Raw genomic sequence first — 22187 nt, forward strand, 5'->3', positions numbered from 1 at the left:
TGGAACCTCGATATAGTCGACACTATCGACATAACGCCAACGTAAGCTAGTTAGACTATCCTTACAGGGTTAGATTTTAAAAGTCACTCTCGGTTGAGGCTATAAGTAAATGAAAGAGAGGTTTAACAGAGAAGAAAGATAAATTACAACCACCACTTTAATGCTTTTGAAGATATAGCTTAGATAATACGGAAATCTAGAGGAAGCTGCCAGGAAAAGAACCAAAGATTTATTACGTAGGTTCAGAAATGGTTTATACACACTACCAGCCATTATAAAGGGGTACTGGTCTTTGCAGAACATGCGCCAAAAATTTGCCTGCCAGCACAACAACGCGGAAACGGTTTCCCGCAATCTCTGTAAATGTGCAGGCTTATCACAATCCCAACACTTGGAATTGGAACTTAGAACCCTCCAGGCACCAAACCTAAAGTGGCTGTCTACAAAAAGCATAATGGAGATATGCAGTTTCATTCAGAGCACCAAATGGCCCGAGCGCAACGATGCAATAGGACAGCAGGATTATAAAGATCTACAATCTTGCGTATAACTATGTACCTATGTAAATCAGTCAACATATAAAATATTATATTAAGGTCACTTGCAAAACACTACTTGTATATCAATTAAATGGCGAATAATTCTTAACTTCATGTTTTGTGAGTTATTTCAAGATATATCCAGGGTAGCGCTAACCACTATCTGATTAATGTGAATTGCAGTTGCGATATAAATACTTTAGTATTTAGTCAGCCGCACCTGCCACAGCTATGTAAATGGATGTGAATACGTATCGGTTTGACTACATTGCAGTGCGCTACACCCAAATGCAGAATGTAGAGCACAGACGGAAGTGTAGACATGCTATAGCAATTTCTTAGTGCGCACACAGCGAAATTACTTTATACTTGTATAGCACAATGCAGCAGTTGCGCTAAATTATTAGTTTAAATTAAGTTTTTTTCTTCTATTATGTGCCAAGGTGAATGCGAATCCGCAGACAGATAAAAGTAATAAGTATGTGCACAAACACAAAGCCCACTTTATACACATTTCTGCATATGTGTGTGTGGTTGCAAGTGCTGTCGGGCCGCAATTGTTTTGGGCACTTGTGCAAGCTGAAGCTGAGGCTTCATAAGCCTGCCACTGTGAGCGCTTTGGGTAAGGCTTGAGTATAAGGCGCACACACGCTCGCATTTATGCGAAAGCCTGAGGCAAATACCGCGGGGCATACTATCGGTTCGTTCGCTTCTTTACATGTATTTATTTGCGCTTCATGTTCACTGCAGCCTATTGTGTTGTGCCGACGAAATTTAAAGATAACAATAAAATGTGGTTATCCCTTTGTTGGTGGCGGTTTGTGCGTGCTTTGGCGGTTGTAGCGTTGCCACAGTTTTCCGTCGGCAATGCTGTTTTGCGCCTGCAGCTTGCATTTACAGAGAGACAATTATGTTGGCGGCCACAATATATTTAATTACACATCTACGTGCATTTTCGTGCTGTTGCTTATTTCTTTTGTTGTTCGTTCTTTCCTCTTGGCCACTTCCTGCTCTCATTGTTTTAAATGCGTTTTGTTCTCGCGCCTTTGCTTTCGCAGTTTAAATATTTCTTTCGCTTATCTACTTCGCAGTTGGTGTTTGGCGAATTACGTGCGAGTAGTGTAATTACAACAATTTGTGGAGAGATTTTACCTTGAAATTAAAAACAGAGTTCCGTTATGCAATTTTTCATGAAATATTATGAATGTAAATTGCATAAGTATGAGTGCATATGAATTTATGTATATAGAATATGGCATGTGATTTCAAGGGAAAGTGTCTTTCATTGTATTTTCTGGTAAACAATTTCCAGCTCTTTGAAGGCGTAGAAATGAAATTTAAAAAAAAATAAAGGCTTACGCAGCGTCTTTTTTCTTAGTGTATTCTCCAAGCGAATGGCTGAAATGATTTTTATTTGTGTTGAGCCCCTAAAAGTAGGCAACTTACCGCTCTATAGCCTAAATGCCAAGAATATTGATTATATTTGGTAATCGAAAAAGTCTTTTCGCATTTCTTTTTTTTTTTTTAAAAATTTAAAAATAAAGCGAATTCTTCATCACTTTCACTATTTTTTGAACAGCTGTAACTTTTTGTTTAATTTTATTTTTGACTAAATTAAGCTTAAAATATCACCTTTCCAACAGAATATGGTATGACACAATGTGATTGGTAGCGCTGGAGTCATATCATTGCTACGACATTTATTGACAAAATACGAAAAGACTTTTTCGACTACCAATAATAAAAAAATTAAAGGCTTACGCAGTGTCTTTTTTCTCAGTGTATTTTCTATGCGAAGAACACGAATCATTTCTATTTGTATTTAGCCCCTAAAAGGAGGCAACTTACCGCTCTATCGCCTAAATTGCGCACGCGACAATGTAACAGCGCTGCCTGGCCCACTGTCGCTGTCACTTCACGTCTCGACGAGTTGTCAAAGTAGGGCTGAGAATAAGGTGTTTCCCAATAGTGAGGCGGCACATCTCCACATATTGTTTTGGTCTCTGTAAATGAAGAAAATGCACTTTTTGTATTTGGTACCAGCATAAATTGCAAATATTGCTGTATAAAGGAAAAAATGCAGTGAGAAATTGAAGAGTGTATACAGTTGCAGTTTATTTTTTGATACAATCTACGTGAAGTCAATACAAAACATAAATCCTGATTAAACTTAAATTAAAATTAATGCAATTTTCTTCAAATATATGCAACAAAAAAAAAATATTTAAAAAATATCATCATAAATACATATAATTCGTGTGCAATATCCTCTTATATTAATAACAATCCGCATTGAAAACACAAAGCCGATTGACTTTTTGATGGCCGACTTGTCATTGCCGACCGCAGTCACAATTTCAGACGCGTGTACATAAGTAATCCGTGTGAAGTACTTAATATAAATCATGATTTAACTTTTCAGCCCGATTGCCTTTATTAATACTCTTTCTGCTATTTATACATATATGTGGCAAATGTTTGCCTTGCCAAATTCGCACATCGAACAGCTGACCAGCCGAGAGTAATTTTCAGACACTCGACGTTCTTTTTCAAGTCAACCGCAAATGGCTTACAGAAAAATAAACAAATAATTCTGCGTACTACTGCAGTAAGACCACAACCCTTGCGCTTTTATTATATCCACACCAACAGCCGACAGCCGACCAAGGCTGCGTTTAAAGGCGGCCTGCAGCATATGTGTCCAGACGCACAATACGCAGCCACAAAGTAGTAAAGTTTCGGTTAAATGCGAAAAAGTAAAAACAAATTTGAGAGTAAAAACCGCAAAAAAAAACACAAAACAAAATTGAGCGTAAAAGCTTGTATTTCTTTCGGAGAACTCATTGAAACGCCACACTGACAGCTTTTGGGCTAAGGGTTGTTGGAATAGTCCTAGAGTTGTGGCTGAAAATAATATGAAGCAGGTGTTGTTTTTATTGTTGAATCATATTATATTTATGAATGGATATACACTTCTCATAACTTTTACTCTTAAGCAAAAACAAAAGCAGGTTTTTGTGCTTCCTTGGGCACTTCGCATTTATGCCTGGTATTCTGCGTAGGCTTGAGTAAATGTTTTGCTGAACACAAATATTTCGTTTCATTCACGTCGATCATTATTGTTATCAACTAAATGAGAATAATTGAAACCTTTGCAGATAAAGGTAAGGAGATTCAAATAAGGGAGAACTAATTTCGGCTATAACCGAACATTCATTCTCTTGCACCTTGCATACATACAGGTACATAAAGCTTGTTAGTTGTATGGAGTCTAGAGCGAGCTTTTACACGATTTTATTCTTTCCAAGATCGGTCACCGTACAAAGTTTATATGTTATTGATTTATTGGCGTAGCGAGCCATGCCCGTCTAATAAACGGGAACTTGTTCCTTAGTTTAACCCTTTCAGCCTCAAAGTTGTTTTGCAATCTGTATGATACAGATATACAGCAGATATTAAAGATGGATTTTGACAAATCTTCTGACGAAAATAGTGATGAATATTACGATGAGTTTCTGAAGGGAGGTTCGAAAGAGATTTTAAAAGGTATTGCCTACCAAAAAATTTCTAAAGAAAAAAATTCGTTGTTGCTCAAAGCCCCTCTAAGTCGGTCCGAAAATGTCCAATGGGAAAGTGTGAACTGAAATCTGAGTAAGACTTGAAAAAGTTTGGCAGGGGATCGTATGAAATACGTAACTAATCTTGGCATTGCCTCGGTGCGCTGGATAATAAGCTAGTTCAGTTATTGTCCACATTGGTGAGAGATGAACCAATCAGGATTTGTAAGCATTGGAAAATTTGTTGAAGTTCCGAGACTTCAAAATATAATAAAGACGTGTGTCAAGAATGTCCAAATTGTTTATTTCAAATTATTATCAAACGAATACAAAATCTATTTTAAAATTATTATTGAACGAATTCAGAATTTATTTCAAAGAAAATTAAATTAATTTTTATACGCCTGCTTGCCACTGCTCCGTGTGCTTGTTCACTAACTAATGCCTTTTCCCGTTAAAACTGTCTGTGACACGTGGATATTGGTGATCTTGCCGACATGCTTATGGAGTTGTATAAAGCGAAACATCGCTCCAATAAGTGGTACTGGAAAATATTTCACTGGAGATTACGCACAGTAGTTATCAATTTCTGGATAACGCAACTGAGTTATTAAGTGTTACGCCGGTGTTTTTCAGTTCTACTCAAAAGAAGGGGGGACGCCCTAGAACTACGCAAAATGTTGAAACCGACTCATTACCGCTTCCACTTCCTCCTCAGCGCCGTCATATTGTTGAAGAACCCTACAACTCAAAGCGTTAAGCAATTATTGCTCGTATATTGCATACCCTCATAGGTTCAATTCACTTACCAAGTTTTCTATGAACACCATCAAAATGTCGCACCTGGCGTGCCATTAAACTTTGCTATTAAAAAATAATTAATTTACAGTCCAGCAGTTTATTCACCATGCCCTTAACAGCACATACCTATTGGCCAACGTAGATACATCTTCCACACAGCACATAATGACGCACCTTTTCATGTACTCAAATCTCATAATCGTCAACCAACTTTGCCAACTGTCCTAAAATTTACACACGAATACACATCTGCATGCTCATGCCAGTATTTCCATGTCAGCCATTTACCTGCTTGGAATTAGCGCACGACATTCAAGTGTTATCCACATCGAAATTCTTCTTTGAACCGGCTGTTTGGGCATTAATTGAAAGTATTTTATGGGCTTTGTTGACGATTTGCATATCAGCATTTAAGTTGTGCTTGGCTTTATAGGCATTAAAGGTGCTCTTTGAACAGTTTGTTGTTGTGCACTTTGCAGATAAAGTGCTTAAAATCGTGTTGTAAGGATTATTTTATGCAGTGTAAATTGAATTTGTTCACCGCAAGGGAGACTATTAGCAAAGGCACGTGTACGCCACCAATTTGATTGTTTCAGAAATGTTACTTATACGCACGTGTACACCGAGGGCTATTCACAGGCAGTTGGCAAAGTATGGCAATTAATTGTGTGGGAAGAAGCTCATGTGTGATGACAACTAAAAAGGCTACTGCATCATTTTATTGTTTATTAAGTTTTATGGCATGAGGGTGAGACTTTTTAACTAACTACTATAGGTAATATTACGATGTAGCGCTTATGAAGCAAAGCCAACTGCGAAAAGGTGTTCACTAGAGAAAAAATCAGATAGAATAAGCTGATGCTGATGTGAAGCTACCAGATTGTTGAGGACGTTAGTTGAAATAATTGATAGCCTTCTCAGCTATCTATCAAAACATTTTTCCTTTGAAAAAAAAAAAAAATAATAAATTTATATATATATATATAAGAAAAAAATAAATTTATATATATATAATCCAATAATATACATATGTATATGCATAAAGGAATAAAGTGTTTGTGAAGTCTGCAACTGCTACAGTTAATTGTCTTTTAACTGCTTTCCTAAACTTATAAACATCCGTATTTACAATATACTTTTACTGTACATTCACGTGAAAATGTGTAACCCCCTTTATCTTCTATTAATTGCTCCTGACTCTTTAATTGCGCTGCGTACCGCCTGCCATTTAAATATTTATTTTCTTTGCTGAGCAATTAAAAAGCGACTGCCTTCAACATTACGGCATTAAATATTAAAATGTTAGTAGCGTGTCTCTGTAGAACAACAATGTTAGACACAGACTGGAGTCCCGAGCTGCCAATTTAATTTTTTTTTTTGAAAAAATTCACCTTCTTCGCTTAACAATCTTGAATATTCATAAAAACGTCTTCATTTGCTTATTTTAATTTGCCAAAAGTGGACTCGAGCCAATACTTCACTTCACCATTTTCGTTCAAGCAAATATTTGTACTTCCACTCTCCTGGCACACTGAACGCAAGGTCACGAAAAGCTAACGCGTTTGCTTACTTTTTCATTTGTTACTATTCTTCTGCGCCATTTTTCAACAGTGTTTGTTTAAGTTCACCTCAATCCACCGCAATTCGGTTTTACATAAGCTTCCTCTCACATTTTCTGTTTATTTAGCTTCTTTGTGATTTTTTTCTATGCTTCACTTTCTGCTGTGTTGTATGTGGGGCAAAAGAAATTGTGCTCAGCGTTCGGTTTCTGCAAGTAAATACCTGAAACGCTGTGTACTTCGTATTCAACTCTTATTTTTTTTCGAGTTGACTGCTCAACATGATTTTTTCCGCTATTTTTTTTATGACGATCTTCATAAAATTTTACACAGGTCTTGTCGCGAAATTTTCATTAATTTAAATTTTTTTTGTAAAATGTCTGCAAAAATCCCATTTTCAATTTTTTTCCTTCGTTCAAGTTCTAAGTTAAGGTTTTAACTACAAAACGAATTTTTTCACTTTAGACGATCCTGCAAGTAGTTATTCTGCCAACGCGGACGAATCTGTTTCCCGAGGGGTGAGCGCAAATGGCGTCACAATGGACTTTCTTAAAATATTTTTTTCTAAAAATTTCAAAACTTCTTTGCTAATAGTGAAAATTAACTAAAAAATTCTAATAAAATATTTAATTTTTTATATGAGAAAAACAAGGAAAAATAAAAAAGAAAAAAGAAGAAAAAACACAAGCAATCGAAAAAAACGGCCAGAACTGATCAACAGAAAAGGATTTGTCTTCCATCAGGACAAAGCTAGACCACATGCATCTTTGATGACTCCACAACAACTGGGAGAGCGTGGCTTGGAAGTTTTGATGCTTCCATCACATAGCCCTGACTTTGCACCATCGAACTACTATTAGTTTCGGTCAATACAGGTCCCTGAATGGAGTTAAGTTGGCTTCAAGAGAAGACTGTGAAAATTACTTGCCGCCGTTTTTCGCCGAAAAATCAGAAAAGTTTTATACTGATGGAAGAATGTCTGCAGCGGAAAAGTTGAAAAAAGTGGTGGATCAAAATGGTACATATTTGGCTCATTAAACTTTATTATAAATATAAAAAAATAAGTGTAAGTATGTATGATTAGAAATACAAAAAGACTACCCTCTATCAATAGCAATCAATTGGTTTTTCGACAAAGCCGCTTAGACAAAAATGGCAATCATCTGAGAAGTTGATTTCTTGATTTAAAGGATTTTGTGAATGTTTCGGAGAACCGGCAAAAGCGGTGCCGCCACGAGCTGTCAAAATCACGTCATATTTATGTGTCTGCCTGCATATATGTACATGCAATTTTTGACAATTATATCTCATATATCCGAAATGCCTTGAGCTGACTCAATTTGTATTACTAGAGCCTCCACTATCTCTCTGAAACCTACTAGATATTTTGCGAATACAATTTTATAGACTTTCCTTTTCATTTCTACTATAAATCTGTAAACCGAAATTGTTTAAGACGTGACTAAACAAAATCTGAATGAATATTTAAAAAACAATATTAGCGCTTGTTGGAAATTTACTTCCTTTTATGGTTTGTATTAGTTTCCTTTATTATAACTGCATGTTGTCAAATGAATTAAATATCTGCTCTCATGAACACGAATAAATATGCATGCTAATACAATTCGCTATTACTTTTAGTTGTGAATCTCCGGAACTCTTGACCTATTCGGCATGCCTTTCCACTTGTGCTTCTCATGTTTTCTTTAGCAATTTGCATTTCTAAAACCGTGCACATTGTGGGGCGCAAGGGTGCAACAACGAGGCTATGCCATAAAAGCACTTAACCACATTTATGTTGAACACGCGAGTGAATGTGGACGAAAAACAGCCAAACTGGTGGCAAGTACAACTACAATGTCACATTTAATTTAGTCGAATTTATATTCATGAGCACAAACACACACACACGCTTGTTAAAAAACGGACAGGAATCTCAACGAAGCCACACAACTATGTTGGTACCAATACAAGCACAAATACACACACACGTTCATTTATAAAAACTTTCATACTTTCATACGGCGCTGGCAAACAAGCAGTTGGTGACACACTTTGAGCGAATTCCGTGCGGAGTACACGTGTGTGCGCATATGCATGCCTGTGAGTGCTCACACACACACACACACACATACAAACAGAAAAGCACAACACTACTGTGCTGTGTTTAATGTGCACAACTAAATGCAAGTAAACATTTTCATTTATCAACACATTTACCCGAACGAACATATGCACTGAAAGTCGAGCGCTCGACTACACACATACGCACGCTCGAGTGGATATCATTGCGGCAGTTTGGCGCTGACGCTGGCACTTCCACTGCGGCCGGTGACGCAGCGGAGGCAAGTAAATAAAACAGAAAACAAAAAACAGAAAAAACTGCAAATTAAAAACATCAACATGGAAAACTATAAAAATAACAGTACTATAAAGTGATCACACACAGACGCGCTGCTTGAGCGTTTCGACCTAAATTTCCAACAGCAGACATTTTCAGTTATCGCCAACGGTGGACGAGCACAGCAGTCGGTCTGTCTGCCTGGGTGTATGCGCTGCTTTCATACTCCACTGAGTGTATATGTGTGTGTGTTTGGTTGTATGGCAAAACTTTCTTCTCTGAACTGGCCCGAACAATACTCGGAGCGTTGCACTAAACAGCCCCTCTAGTAGTATGCCGTTATGTAGCACAATATGCAAGTAAAAGTGAAAAAAAGTAAATGCTTGTATCTAAACGCTTCCACTTGAATGTGTCGCCTCGCTTCATGGTATTTTATTTGCTGTGTTTTTTGTTTTTTCTGCTTGCTGCCTATTTCGTGCGAGTTCACTTTAGTTGAGTGCCGTTTGAGGCTATTGCGTCTCTAGGCCTACTTGCCAGCGTCAGGCTTCTCACTTGCGTACTAAGTGACAATGAATGTCAGCAGCAGCAGGAAATGCTGTCCAATGTTTTATTTCCGTTGCGTTTCATTGCAGCACAAGAATAAACGTGCCAACCACAAGCTCTGCAAAACTGTTGCAATGTTATGGTTAATTGCGATCAAAGTTTCGTCGCCCTCTAAATACTTTTTGCTGTTTTCAAATATTTGCCTTTGGATTTTTTTTTTTTGTTGTGCACTGATTTTGAAGAGTTCATATTCTTTAGTCTTGTGTTAATATGGTTAAACTAATATTTAAATTGGGTAGTCAAATAAGTATTTTCGTATTTTGTCAATAGATGTCATTGCAGTCTGCAATATCTGCACTGCTACCAATCAGATTGTGTCATGCCATATAGTGTTGGAAAGGTGAGATCCAAACCTTCAGTTAGTGGTCTACCAAAATATCTTCTTACGAGTATTTATTAGTATAAAAAAAATAAGTTGAAGTTTGATAAGAAATACGAAAAGACTTCTTCGACTACCCAATATATTAGCTTGAGTAGCTAATCGTAAAGCCAAATTCTACTCTGTTTGGTTTTTAAATATTTCCCTGCCTCTTTTATTCAAAATTTAAACTTTTTAAAGAAAATCGTGTACAATAGTATTACTCGAAGTATTGCCCAGGTGCAGCTATAAAATTTTCCCATCTCTCCTTTAGTGTGAAGATTCCATTTCCAAAAGAGCTGGCAGAAAACGAGTCAAGCCAATTTTTATAGCCTCTTCCGATATGAACCTCATTCCAGGGCAGACATTGTACGTTGCCTATAGGAAACGGTGGTTAGAATGGACAAGGCGGGTGAAGCGTAGTTTTCCACCCGCTGTTTACCAAAGAGTTTTTAAACGATCTTGAAACATAAAGCCGAGCGGTGTTATGATTTAAAATTCTTGCTTCATGTTCAGTCGCCAATTTCAGTCACTTCTTGGCAATCGCTCGCTTCAATATTATAAGTTGTGAGTTCCACTTAATGATTTGGCTCAGTTTTATACTCGTAAGCTCCTAATAGAACACACCATTCTGATACCACGAAATGCTTAGCCTCATGGATTTTCAGCTTTTATTTGACTGATTTCGCATACATTTTTTTGTATTTATTGTGGTTGTAGTGGATCCATTCTTCATCGTGAGTCACAATCCGATGCAATAACGACTTTTTTGTAGCGTTCGAGCAGCATTTATGACTTGCGGTATTTCAACTTCTCTAGCATCAGTTCATATATCACCCAATTTCCTTGCAGTTGAATGTGTTCAACTACTTTTAAACGCTTTCAAATGATTACTCAGTTACTGACCAATTAGTTACTGTCAAAGTTTGTGTGAGCTCTTCTTATATTCAGGCATCAACGAGTAGTGCCTCCAGAAAAAGCTACTAAGTATTAAAAACTTCATTCACCTTAATATTAAATGACAGCTTTTAAATTTTAAGCATTTTTCCTATTTCTTTGTTCACATTTCCCGATGAGGCACTGCAAACAAAATTCACGGCGCAATTCGCAAATTAAATTCACATCCACACACACACCACCTACAACGGAATTTAAAGCTTCTGAGCATTGCACACATACCCACATACAGTTTTTATCGTATGCCAATAAAATAATTGTAATTTTTTAAATGCGCAATGTACAATGTACGCAAATAAAAATGTATACAGATAAAGGGTGAACCATTCGAAGTTATCTACTTATTTAAAGAAAAAAACACAGAATATTCAAATTTAATGGGAAATGTTTATTATCATTCGAAAGAACATTGTTTGGTATTTATTTTTTGAAAATTTTCTCTTTCAAATGTTGAGCGCGGCTACGTCTCAGCTGATCCACAAGTGGAGTCCAATTTCCTATGTCTCGTTGGAGCATTTCGACTGGTAATTGGCGTATGAAACACCGATATTTTGCTCCAAGGCCTGAATCGAAATTATCAACATAGACTTTAGAACTTACGTATCCCCATAGGAAAAGGTGTGATACCACATGATCTTTTTGACCAATCGACCGGCCCAAAACATGGTATTATTTGTGCACCGAATTGTTCTCTCAATAAATCCAGTGATTGATGAGACGTGTGGAAAGTGGCTTCAACTTGTTGAAACCAAATTTCGCCGAGATCACGAGTTTCAATTTGAGACTTCAAATAGTTGGCAATCATAGCGCGCTAACGGTCACCATTGACGGTTACGTTCTCAGCGGCATTATTTTTAAAGAAATATGGACTGGTAATTCTACCGATTTACAAGCCACACCAAACCGTTATTTTTCTTGGTTAAATTGCAACTATTAAATCTCTTCAGGTTACTTTTCATCCGTAATGCGGCAACTTTGCTTATTTACATACCTATTGAGCCAGAAATGAGTCTCATCGTTGAACAAAATTTGTCTTGAAAACGTTGAATCCTCTCGGAACTTTTCAAAAAACAATAGAGCGAAACGACGTCGCTTGGGAATGTATTTTGTACGCTTTCAATTTAAGATTTCGACGTAAAATGCTCCAAATCGTTCCATACCTTCTGCGAACGGCGCCGAATCGACACCCACGGTCTTCGTGTACACTCTCTGCTATGGCTGCTATATTTTCCTCACTGCATGCTGGACGTGGTGTATACAGTCGAATATTATACAAAAATAAATGCTTGGTCTCATGATTTTAAACGTTGTTGAGGCGTAAGACTTGCCACAATGAAATGCCAAATAAAACTGAACAAAAATAACATGACAGCTTGACACGATTCACACATGATCTGTCAAAAAAAAAACAGTTGAGGAAATTAGCTCTACTGAAGCACCCGTTAAATGAGTGGAGACTGCGTTTGCGCCAACTTTGTGTGAATTAAATTTGCATAAATAACTTAAGCAAATAAAATATGTACATAAATTATGAATATGTTTTCCGAGGCGAATTTAAAAATATACATATTATTGTAGGTATGTACAAGTATATATGGACAAACTTATTTATTATCTCTATATATAGTTTCATAAAAAAGCTGCGGCTGGTGGAGTATAAAGAAAAAATTGTGACATAAAAAATAGGGAAATATAAAAGTTCAATAACTGTTTGTATATCACAGGCACATTTCGCATTTATGTGACGCTACAAGCGAGAAAACATATGTGTAACTGTTGAATATATTACTACTAAGTCATACTAGGTCACTTTTAAACTAAAAGTCAAAACAAAATAGTGACGGTCGGAAGAAAGTTAAACAAATTAGAGACATGACAATAACTTGACATATCTACATCAGTTTTGTTACTAAATTTAAATGTTATTAATGCTCTTCACGTGCTACATCCACTTGTGAATTTTAAAAAATTTGAAATTCGCCGCTTTCAACAAAAAGTTAATTGTATTAAAATGCAAAGAGATATATATTTTACAGACATTTAACTGCATTAAAGTGAAAAAATAAAAATAAAATTTAAAAAAGTCATCGTGCTTCATACCCACCGCACTTATGTAAATTTTGTAATGCACTTACTGCATCTTGATGTGAAATTATGCTGAAATTATCTTCATAAATTTTCAATTTGGCCATTAGGCGCACATATAATAGCATAAGTTTACCCTAATGTCATCGGCAACAGCGCGCTGCTTGCCTTCCACATTTTTCCTCAAATACTTTTCACTTTACTGCGTAGCATGCTGTCAGGCATTCCAGAGGCATCCGTGCAACGCCAACGAAGCAGGCAGTTCCTGCTAACTGACTTTCCACTTTGCGTTATTCTTGAGTTCTTCTTTTATTTCTGACATAGTCCCCTTACTTGTGTTACTTAGCTGCCGCACAGTGCTGAAGTTCTGCGTCAACTTTACTGCTGGTGACATGCTTGCAACATGCTGTGCTGCAATGTTTTCCTATTAATATTGCACCATTGTACGCTGGTCCTGTTAGTTTTTAAGTTGTTTTTGGTAATTTAATACTACTTAGAACGTAGTCGAGTATCTGGCACTGATATTTCTCAAATGAAGAAGATTTAATTCAGTGTTTTAGGAGAAAATCGCATCATCTTGTCACCAAATGTGGCTATAGCCTTGGTTGTTGTTCTTTTACTCGGGCAAAATTTAGCATAATAGAGAATAATAGTTTAGGTAGGACTATCCTTAATTACTATGCGAAATATGAGCGGGATCTGTCAAGCAGTTTGTTTACAGCAGCTGCTTAAGTCGGTACACCTCAGTAGTGCTTTGCGAATTTTATAATCGAAAAAAAATCGTCTCAAATTTAGTATCTCTAACCAAATTTCGGGTGCAGAATCGTTGCGCATGTTGGAAAATGATTCAGTTTTGTTAAAACAGCAAAGCCTACGAGTGGTACAAAGCCTTCAAAGACGGTCGAGAGATCGTTGAAGCCATGCCTCGTTCTGGACAACCTTCGATCTCTTCAACTGATGAAGATATTAAGGAAGTGAAAGATATGGTGCTAAAAGTTCATCAGACGAGTGTTAGAGAGATGTATAGAGAGTTCAACATCTCTCGTTAGTTCTTTGAACTGATTTTGGTGAATATTTTGGGTATGAAACGCGTTCTTACTTGACTCGTTTCGATAAATATGCATTTTTTTGTAAAAAGAGCACCGTAAACAGATCCCTTTGGTCTGTGTCTATATCTGATTTTAAACCCAAAATAGCGCTCAATCTTTAAGATATATTAATGAAATTCCGAAAGCATATTTCCTGATCAAAAAAAGGTTAAGGTAAGTTCCTGATACATACAGACTCACACAATTTTCGAACTTGCGACTGACTTTATACTACATAGTACATATATCGTGAATTTTTGAGTTGTGGTGATAAAATTTGGAGATATTTTTTTTTTTGATAATAGCCTATACTCGACTTTTTTCCATAAATACAAAATTTCTGATCGCATAGAGCTGAACCTTCTTTACTTATTTGAGTATAATATTTGCTTTAAAATTTCAACACTTAAATCTTCCAATGCGCCACTTACAAATATACGTTGCGAGTGTGGGTAAATCCCAGATTTTAGTGCATTTGAATAACAATTTTGTGCCGTTATATTATATAAATATGTACGTGGGTTTATTCAGACACTCGAAAAGTGCATTCATTCTAACAGGCGCATATTTGACTTTCCTGCTCTCGATTTATTCACGCATATATATTCATATATATTTATTCAGAGCAGTCTATGGTACTTGGCATACATACATACATACATATATACATATATTTTCACCAAATAGTATTTCGTTAATTCCAACTGGTTGTGTGCAAGTTGTGTACGTCTAAAGTCGAAGCTATGGCAGCAGAGCGAATGAAAGCATTTAAGTGACTGCGAATAGCAAAAAACCATAAACACGTATGTATGTGTGTTCATTTTTAGATTTAACACACACACACGCTCGGCATATAAACAAATATGGCTCAAGTATTTGTTGTAATGTATTTACGTTGCCAAAATGTGTGAGGGGCCAGAAGAGCATTTAAATACATTTCAATTACTTGAAAAGGATTTTAATTACGAAACTTTTTGCAAGCATATTTTTTCAACTTTTGTCTTTGCTGCATTTGAAAACATTTTTGCTTTGCACAGCTTACCGCCATACACTTGTAAGAGGGATATCTTAAGCATTCTTTAATTTGCAACAGTTTGGTGCTAATGAAGTGTTGGAATCTCTAAGAACAATTTGCATTATGAAGTGCTAATAAGTGTTAAGCACTCAAAAACGGAGAATGAGATTCGTTTTTATTTAATTGTTTTGCAGTGGAAACCGCTTATCCTTAGAGTACTTATTATCATATTTATATTGCCATACATATTAATATATATTAAGGTGGACCAAAGAACAAACTTTTAATATTTGTTAGATAACTGAGAAGATTGTTCAAAATGATGAAAAAAGAATTCTGGTAAAATTTGTGATATTAATAAATATTTGAATCAGTGAATGATTGTATAAATTCCCTAAATTTGCTATTATCACTAAACAATGAAACGTTCAAAGGGATAAAAAATAAAAAAATTAAAAAAAAAAATAAAAGTTATTTTATTTATTCGCTGAAAATATATGGAATCGTAATGTATCAATTTTTTTATGTCATAAGAAAGAAGAGACTTTAGTAAACATAGCCTACTGAATTCTTAAAAAACTCTAGAACTTTGTCTAGAATTCTTGATTGAAAACTAAGCCTGTTCAATTTGAAATCGATAAAGAATCGAAAATATCAGTAAATATGTGAGATATATAATTGAAGTTCGGAGATAATCCTTCTCTGTCGATTGGATATCTGTGTGGCTACAATAGGTTAAACCGGGCCAATACTTCCATTTGCCCCCGTATACCTAATAACTATAAAGATATTCGAATTTCAAGCTGACTTTATCGGCCAATGTGTGAGTTATCTCAAGGAAAATGGGAAAACAATGTGTCTATGTAACTAAAATCGATAAGTTTGAGCGAAAACATGACCTGGCCCCTATTTAACACAAATATCAAGATTTTCGAACATCCGACTTTACTCTATATGATTAGTTTTTTTAATATGTGACATGTTAATAGTATGTGATATTGGCAAAAATAGATACAATTTGGTCAGTACTACCCCAACTGCCATATACTATACAACATATAATAATTTTTGTTTTTCTAACAAACTTTATATAACCTTATTTATAAAATCGCTTGGATTTCGATCCTCCGGTTGACCTTTTACACCTTAAAGTATTTCAAGGGCTTTGATGCTTGCAAGTTGCTAGAGTATAATATGTTCGGTTTCACCCGAACTTAGCACTTCCTCACTTGTTATATTTTCTTTTGTTTTCAAGCGGTTTCAGCCTGCTATGTATTTCTTCCATTTAAAAATTTACAAAGGCTTTTGCGCTGGTCTAATGACGGACAATATTTTCACGATACGTAAGAAAAAAGTAAACCGTATTTTGGCCCACTCTAATATGTGTATATAGCCACGCATGTATGTTCCCTGTATGATGTTTATGAAAGATTATTGTAAATATAACGTCATCGTTAAGCTTTCTGAAGCTCAAGCTCAGTTATTGGTTTCTGATACAAATATTGTGCAATAAAATTGCAATAAAACTCAGAATCAGCTATAGCAATATCAAACACCGAATCACATTGATATGATATATTACATTGTGATTTAAAAATTAAGAAAGATGAAAAAGCTCATCTCTTATTCAAAGATAAGAATTTTTTTATTGAAATAAATAAGTAATTTCTAGAATGCTTTGAAATGTATTAAAGTTGGCTTATTTTCTTGTGCGTGGAATAAGCAAAAATGTGCAAATAGATTGAGCACATGATTTTTGCTTTTTCCTTTTATTTGACGTTGTCTTTTACGAGTCCGCTTTGAATCTTTTCACTTTAAATCATGTGGCAGTGAATAAAGTCGTATAAATCCTGAATCTCCTTATTCATTATGTGAATATTGTTAAGATAGTGGAGAAAAAGTTTCCGCAAAAGAGTTATTCACGAAGTTGTATACCGTCCGTTATATTTAGTCCCTACACAGACATTCACCATTTCTACTTCCAAGTTAAGCTTACTACTTAATAGACAGCGAGCATGCAAGTAAAGGGTACTGAATTTGAAATGAATCAAGAACCACGGTTTTAAAAGCAAATACTGCAATGGATTGAGAGAAAGCTGGTTACTTTACTTAAAAGGGGAGCTAAGAAATATTCGTTTGTAATAAGTCCAAAAAAATAGAAATATTTTCGAACCAAAAGCAACAGAGTCGTTGCATAAGAGGCAGCCAAAGGTAGAATTATTGCATTGCCATCTTTATATGGCACAAAAGACGCAGTCAGTTGAGGAAAAAGTAATGTGTAGAAATATTCTTCTGCAGCAAACTGGCAGAATCTTAGTTCTATTGTTATTTTTATTAATTATATGCAATTATGCAAGTCATTGTTGGCGAATTGCCACTCATATATGCAGATGTGAAGATGTGTTTTACAATTGGTTACCGCTCCAAACGGTTTGAAGCACATACAGCGGGCATGTGGCGGCGGTCTGGCAAAAAGGCAGGCTTTGAAACGTCCTTGCCACGCCGCAAATGGATAACATACGCATATAATACAAATATGCAAGTGAGCAAGCGCAGCCATACGCGGCAACAAAAGCACTATCAACTGATAGCTATGAATTCTAAGTGATATAGCCAAACACTTGCTGCCTTCTAAATATTATGCCGCTACAAGTGTGTTTACCCACCCGCCACGCTGCTGCGCGGGTAAACAAATTTCCAGAAATATGGCATATGCATAGCACATATTACACACACACGCACCCATATAGCTAAGTGCTAGTGTTTGCCGGATTTTAGGTACTAGTAAATGAAGAGGCAACAACTGATGGCAGGCTGAGACTATGCGCATGGAAGCTAAATTCACTAGCTCGCATATGTTGTCGGTTACGAGCATGTTAAGTATTTTGTTGTTTTTGCACGCATAATGTTTGCTGTGCGGCAGCAAGTAAGTGGTTGCAACGTAAGTGTCTTATATAAGTGGTTTATATAAGAGTTTATAAATTTCTTCTTTTTGCTTTTCGAAAACTGAGCCATTTTGCCAAAATGCACTTTCTCTTATATAACATTATCTACAAACTCACGATCAAGTCATGTTGCATGCGCTGCACTTACTACGTTGCTGTGTTTTATCGTTGTTATCTTTGCTACGTACACTTCTGCTCCGCGCACCGCTTAGTGCTTTTCTTGGCACGCTCTTTAATGATGGCACTTTAGGCGGGTAAATACGAATATTCTGGAATTGTCTTTTCACCGAATCGCAACAACAGTTGGTAGTAATAAGTTTGCTGCAAGCTGAATACGAAATCATTTGTTATCGAAAAATGGCGTTTAACGCGAAAAAAGTGGAAGAGGGGGTGGTGCTGGTGGAAAGCGAATATTCTTTATCTTCTTCATGTTGTTGGGTTTTGTTTTGAATCGAAAATTTGGCAAATCATATGGCTTGTTAGTAGCATCTATAAATCAGTTTAAGCGTCAAGTTCACAGCGAAGAAACGTTCTACCGACTTTTAATGATCAGGATGACGAGAAAACCAGATGACTCTCTGTCAACCCGTCAGTTCACCCGTAGAAGCTGTAATTTGAGTAAAAATTAAGATGACTTGATGAAACTTGGTGTGCACGTTACTAGGCAAAAAAAAAGTATGAAATCGCAGATGAGCGTAATCGGACCACTGAAACGCCTACAAAACGCCATGAACCGAAAAGGAATCGCAGTAGAAAGGACAACAGTGGGGACAAAATTTAAACAGTGGGCTTGGCCCCGCCTTCTAATAAGTTCCATGTACATATCTCCTAACCCACCGAAGCCACAACAATCAAAATCGCCAACCAGAATCCCTACCGACATTGGAAAAGTAAATGAAATCGGATGAAATCACCGCACAATCCCAATATATCGACAAAAAGCTCGATATGTAAATAACTAAAGATGCCAGAGGGAGTGGAACGGCCAGAGGCAGTGGAACGGCCAGTTTTTAGGTGAAATCGACAACTGCCTGACAGAAATCAACCAAAATTGGTACGAGACAATTCTCTGACATTTTTCATGTAACAGGGTTAAAAGTCGAAAATAGAGCCGTGCTAACTTCCCACATAGTTAACACAATTCTAAATCAAAAACAAATTGTTGTATCCTGATGTTCAGAGAGAGAGTCCTTTCCTGATAGTAGTCCCTGTGTTATAAAAGAGTTGAATCGGTACAATACTTCCTTGAGCCCTTATATACCTAATATAAAGATTTTCGAACTTATGGGTGACCCTATACCACATATATCGGCCAATATGTGAATAAAGTTGAATTCAAAGTTATAGCTATTGGTTTAGTTAATAAATAGTAAAAATTTGTAAGCTCTGTGGGCATTCATTTCACTAACTATAAAAAAATACGAAAAATCTTTTAAAGAAACGACCGTCCCACGGACCTTTTAACAAAAAACTGATGTTTTTGATTACCCAGCCCTTATAAATTGTTCATACTTTCTTACAAAAAAATTTCTATATTTATATACATATATAAACAAAAACCAAACACTTGCTTATTTCAGTTTTTCATATAAATTCCGTGATTATGATAAACAAGTGTTAATACAAAAGTTGCAGATATTTTTATTCGCTACAAATTGGTAATTTTTCCACAGAAGTTTTTATTTTTCCGAAATAACTAGATAAACAATTTTTTAACTGTTAAAACTCAACACCCCTCCTCAACCACTTCCCGATCTCATATCGCACGTAAATAATTCTTACTTTCATTTTGCTTATATTCTCTTTATTTTCCGATTGGTTGCATCCCAATATTTTATTTTACTTTTTTTACTATTTTTAAAGGCTCCAGCCTTGCAAATAGTAAATGTGTATTCAAATGGCAATGTAGCAGCCTACAAAAATGTGTATTATGAATGCAAGTGTGGCATTTAAATCAGGCGCAATATAACTTATTATATCATATTTTAACTGTAAATAAAAATATTGTGTGTGCATTAATTGAATTGTTTTTCTACCGGCAAAAGCATATTATTTTGTTTTTGCAGTGAAAATATTCCATGGAATTTCACAAAATTTAATTTAAAACTGATAAAGGGCCGTATACAAAAAACAATGTCAATATGTACGTACTATGTATATACCACAGCAGTGATAATTGTTTTCTAACATAGTAATTTTGGTTGTACTAAATTGGTGGTCTTCCCATTACTGAACAACCTGAGTTTACAACAGTGCGCCTGTCGTTCTTCCTTTTCACTTTTTGACGCTAATTAAAGATTCCAAGCGTAGCCAGGTCCGGGGGATACAGCGTCGAATACTTTTAGAACTAGACATGACCTAGCCAGCGTAGACAATAGGTGCGCTTCAAGATGGAAGACATCTTGGGTAACATTGTTCTTCTCTTCTTTTGTCGGGGTGTGGGCGCAAATCACCGATATCACCAGGGTGATTGCTAGGACTTGGCGTCGGAGTCTTCCTCTCATCATGAGTCCCACTCCATCTCCATCCATCCCCTCTACAAATGGCTCCATCGTAGAAAGCTAACAACACGGACAAAATTTCAGGTGTAATCGACAACTTTTACAGTCTGAATGGTTCTTTCCGCATTACTACGCTGAATCGCTGGCTGAGCTCTTTACAAACACAGTCAAGGGAAAACATTAAAACTGCATAAATGTAAAAATATTATCTTTACTATCGTTACAAACTGAAGAAAAGCAAAAGAAAGAATTTGAGTTTGTAAACAATTTACTAGCAAAACGAAATATTACGGTGCTTTGGTGCAAGAGAAATGGAAAACATAAAATATGTGTGAGCTCATCTCCTAAAGATACTGCAAAGCAATTCAAATGCATGCTGAGTACGTCTTGAATAAGTCATAAATACATGATTAAATCTTTTGCATAAGTAACAGCAAATGGATGAAGTGTTCAGATATATACGAGTATATTCTTCGGGTTCAAATGTGTTTTGCTGGCAGCTGAATTTAATTTGCACAAAATTTGCTTTCAAATGATTTCATATAGCAAGTGAAAGTAGTCAAAGGAAGAGAGTTCCCAATAACAATTCAGCATGATCGTAGTTAAACGGAACGCTTACTGTGACATCTAGGAAAATAGATAATTTTTGGGCATTAATGGCGTGCGAATATTTACATATATATGCTTTTTGACCATTTTTTTCCACAATAGAATTTTTTCACATACCACGAGGTATGTACATATATCGTGGAGTGTATAAAATTTTTTTTTCGGAATTTTTTGATGACACCCAATTTATTCTTAAAAATTACGTGAATGGTTATCGTCTCTATTAGAATCATGAAAAAATGTTGATAAATAAAAAAGTAGTTAACGTGTTTTTTTCTTAAATGCCAATGTCAACATACTTTTAATTTTCGCTTCTCAGGAGCTCCCAGAAAATTTTTCATTATGCCTTGCAGAGAAATTTTCTCCATAGCCTAAGTTATATTTTTTGTAATAGCCTCAAAACCCTTAATCGTTCGAAACAACAGCATGCATAATATGAATTAGTGAGACTGAACATTTTCATTTGGAGTAGAGCTGAGGTCGAGATTTGCAAAGTTTAAAAACAGAGGCAGGTGGAAAGTACATTGGAGCAACTGGAATTGAACCTTTATGTTTCGTAGTTAGACCTAACCTTCAAAAGACACGCTAATATATTTTTTGTTCTCCTCCATAGACAAACTCTTGATTTTTTAAAGGTTGTCTGGAGGAATGCCAGTTGTTAAATAAAACCAATAACCGAATACCTTACTACTATGTACGTATATTAGGATTTCCGCTATTTCCCAAGTTTAGGTTTTTCCCCTCTGAGGTTCCGTTTTTGTTCTAAAATATTTATCCAGGCCGTATAAGTTTCCAAAAACCTTTCCTTAAAAGCTATATGCAGTTGAAATTAAATCAAAAATGTATTGAGCTTTCATACAACTGCTTAATAAATTTTCTTAATCATAGCAGGTCAAATGAAAAGTCCCCGGCCTACCATAGTAAAACACATTTTGTTTTTGTAAAATTCGTGTTTCGAATTCTGTTAAGTTCGTCCAAAATCAGTTGTTCTTCCGGAGACCATTGACGCTTTGATCAAACTGATATTGCAAGATCATCATGTACCTATCAAGTGACTAGCTAGCATTGGTTCAATATTCTATGAACATTTTACTGTAAAAACATTGTTTACGTTGAGTCCCACACAATTGATCAATAGCTCAAAGCAAATCCGGTGTGGACGCTTAGAACCCTTGTTTTAGAAACACCTCAATCAGAGTGGCAAAAGTGTTTCGAAAATTGGTTCCAGC

General features: G+C 35.9%; 1 protein-coding gene across 2 annotated transcripts in view; it reads right to left on the bottom strand.

The window, feature by feature from the left end:
- LOC105231698 (uncharacterized) overlaps nt 1–22187 on the bottom strand; it is an 83287-nt gene that overhangs the window by 22081 nt on the left and 39019 nt on the right. For both annotated transcript variants that reach the window (XM_049449799.1, XM_049449800.1), the window contains exon 3: nt 2388–2542. In XM_049449799.1, the coding sequence (XP_049305756.1) occupies nt 2388–2542 (155 nt within the window). The remainder of the gene's footprint in view (nt 1–2387; nt 2543–22187) is intronic.

The sequence above is a fragment of the Bactrocera dorsalis genome, chromosome 2 (genome assembly GCF_023373825.1).
Source record: "Bactrocera dorsalis isolate Fly_Bdor chromosome 2, ASM2337382v1, whole genome shotgun sequence".
NCBI classification, from domain to species: Eukaryota; Metazoa; Arthropoda; class Insecta; order Diptera; family Tephritidae; genus Bactrocera; species Bactrocera dorsalis.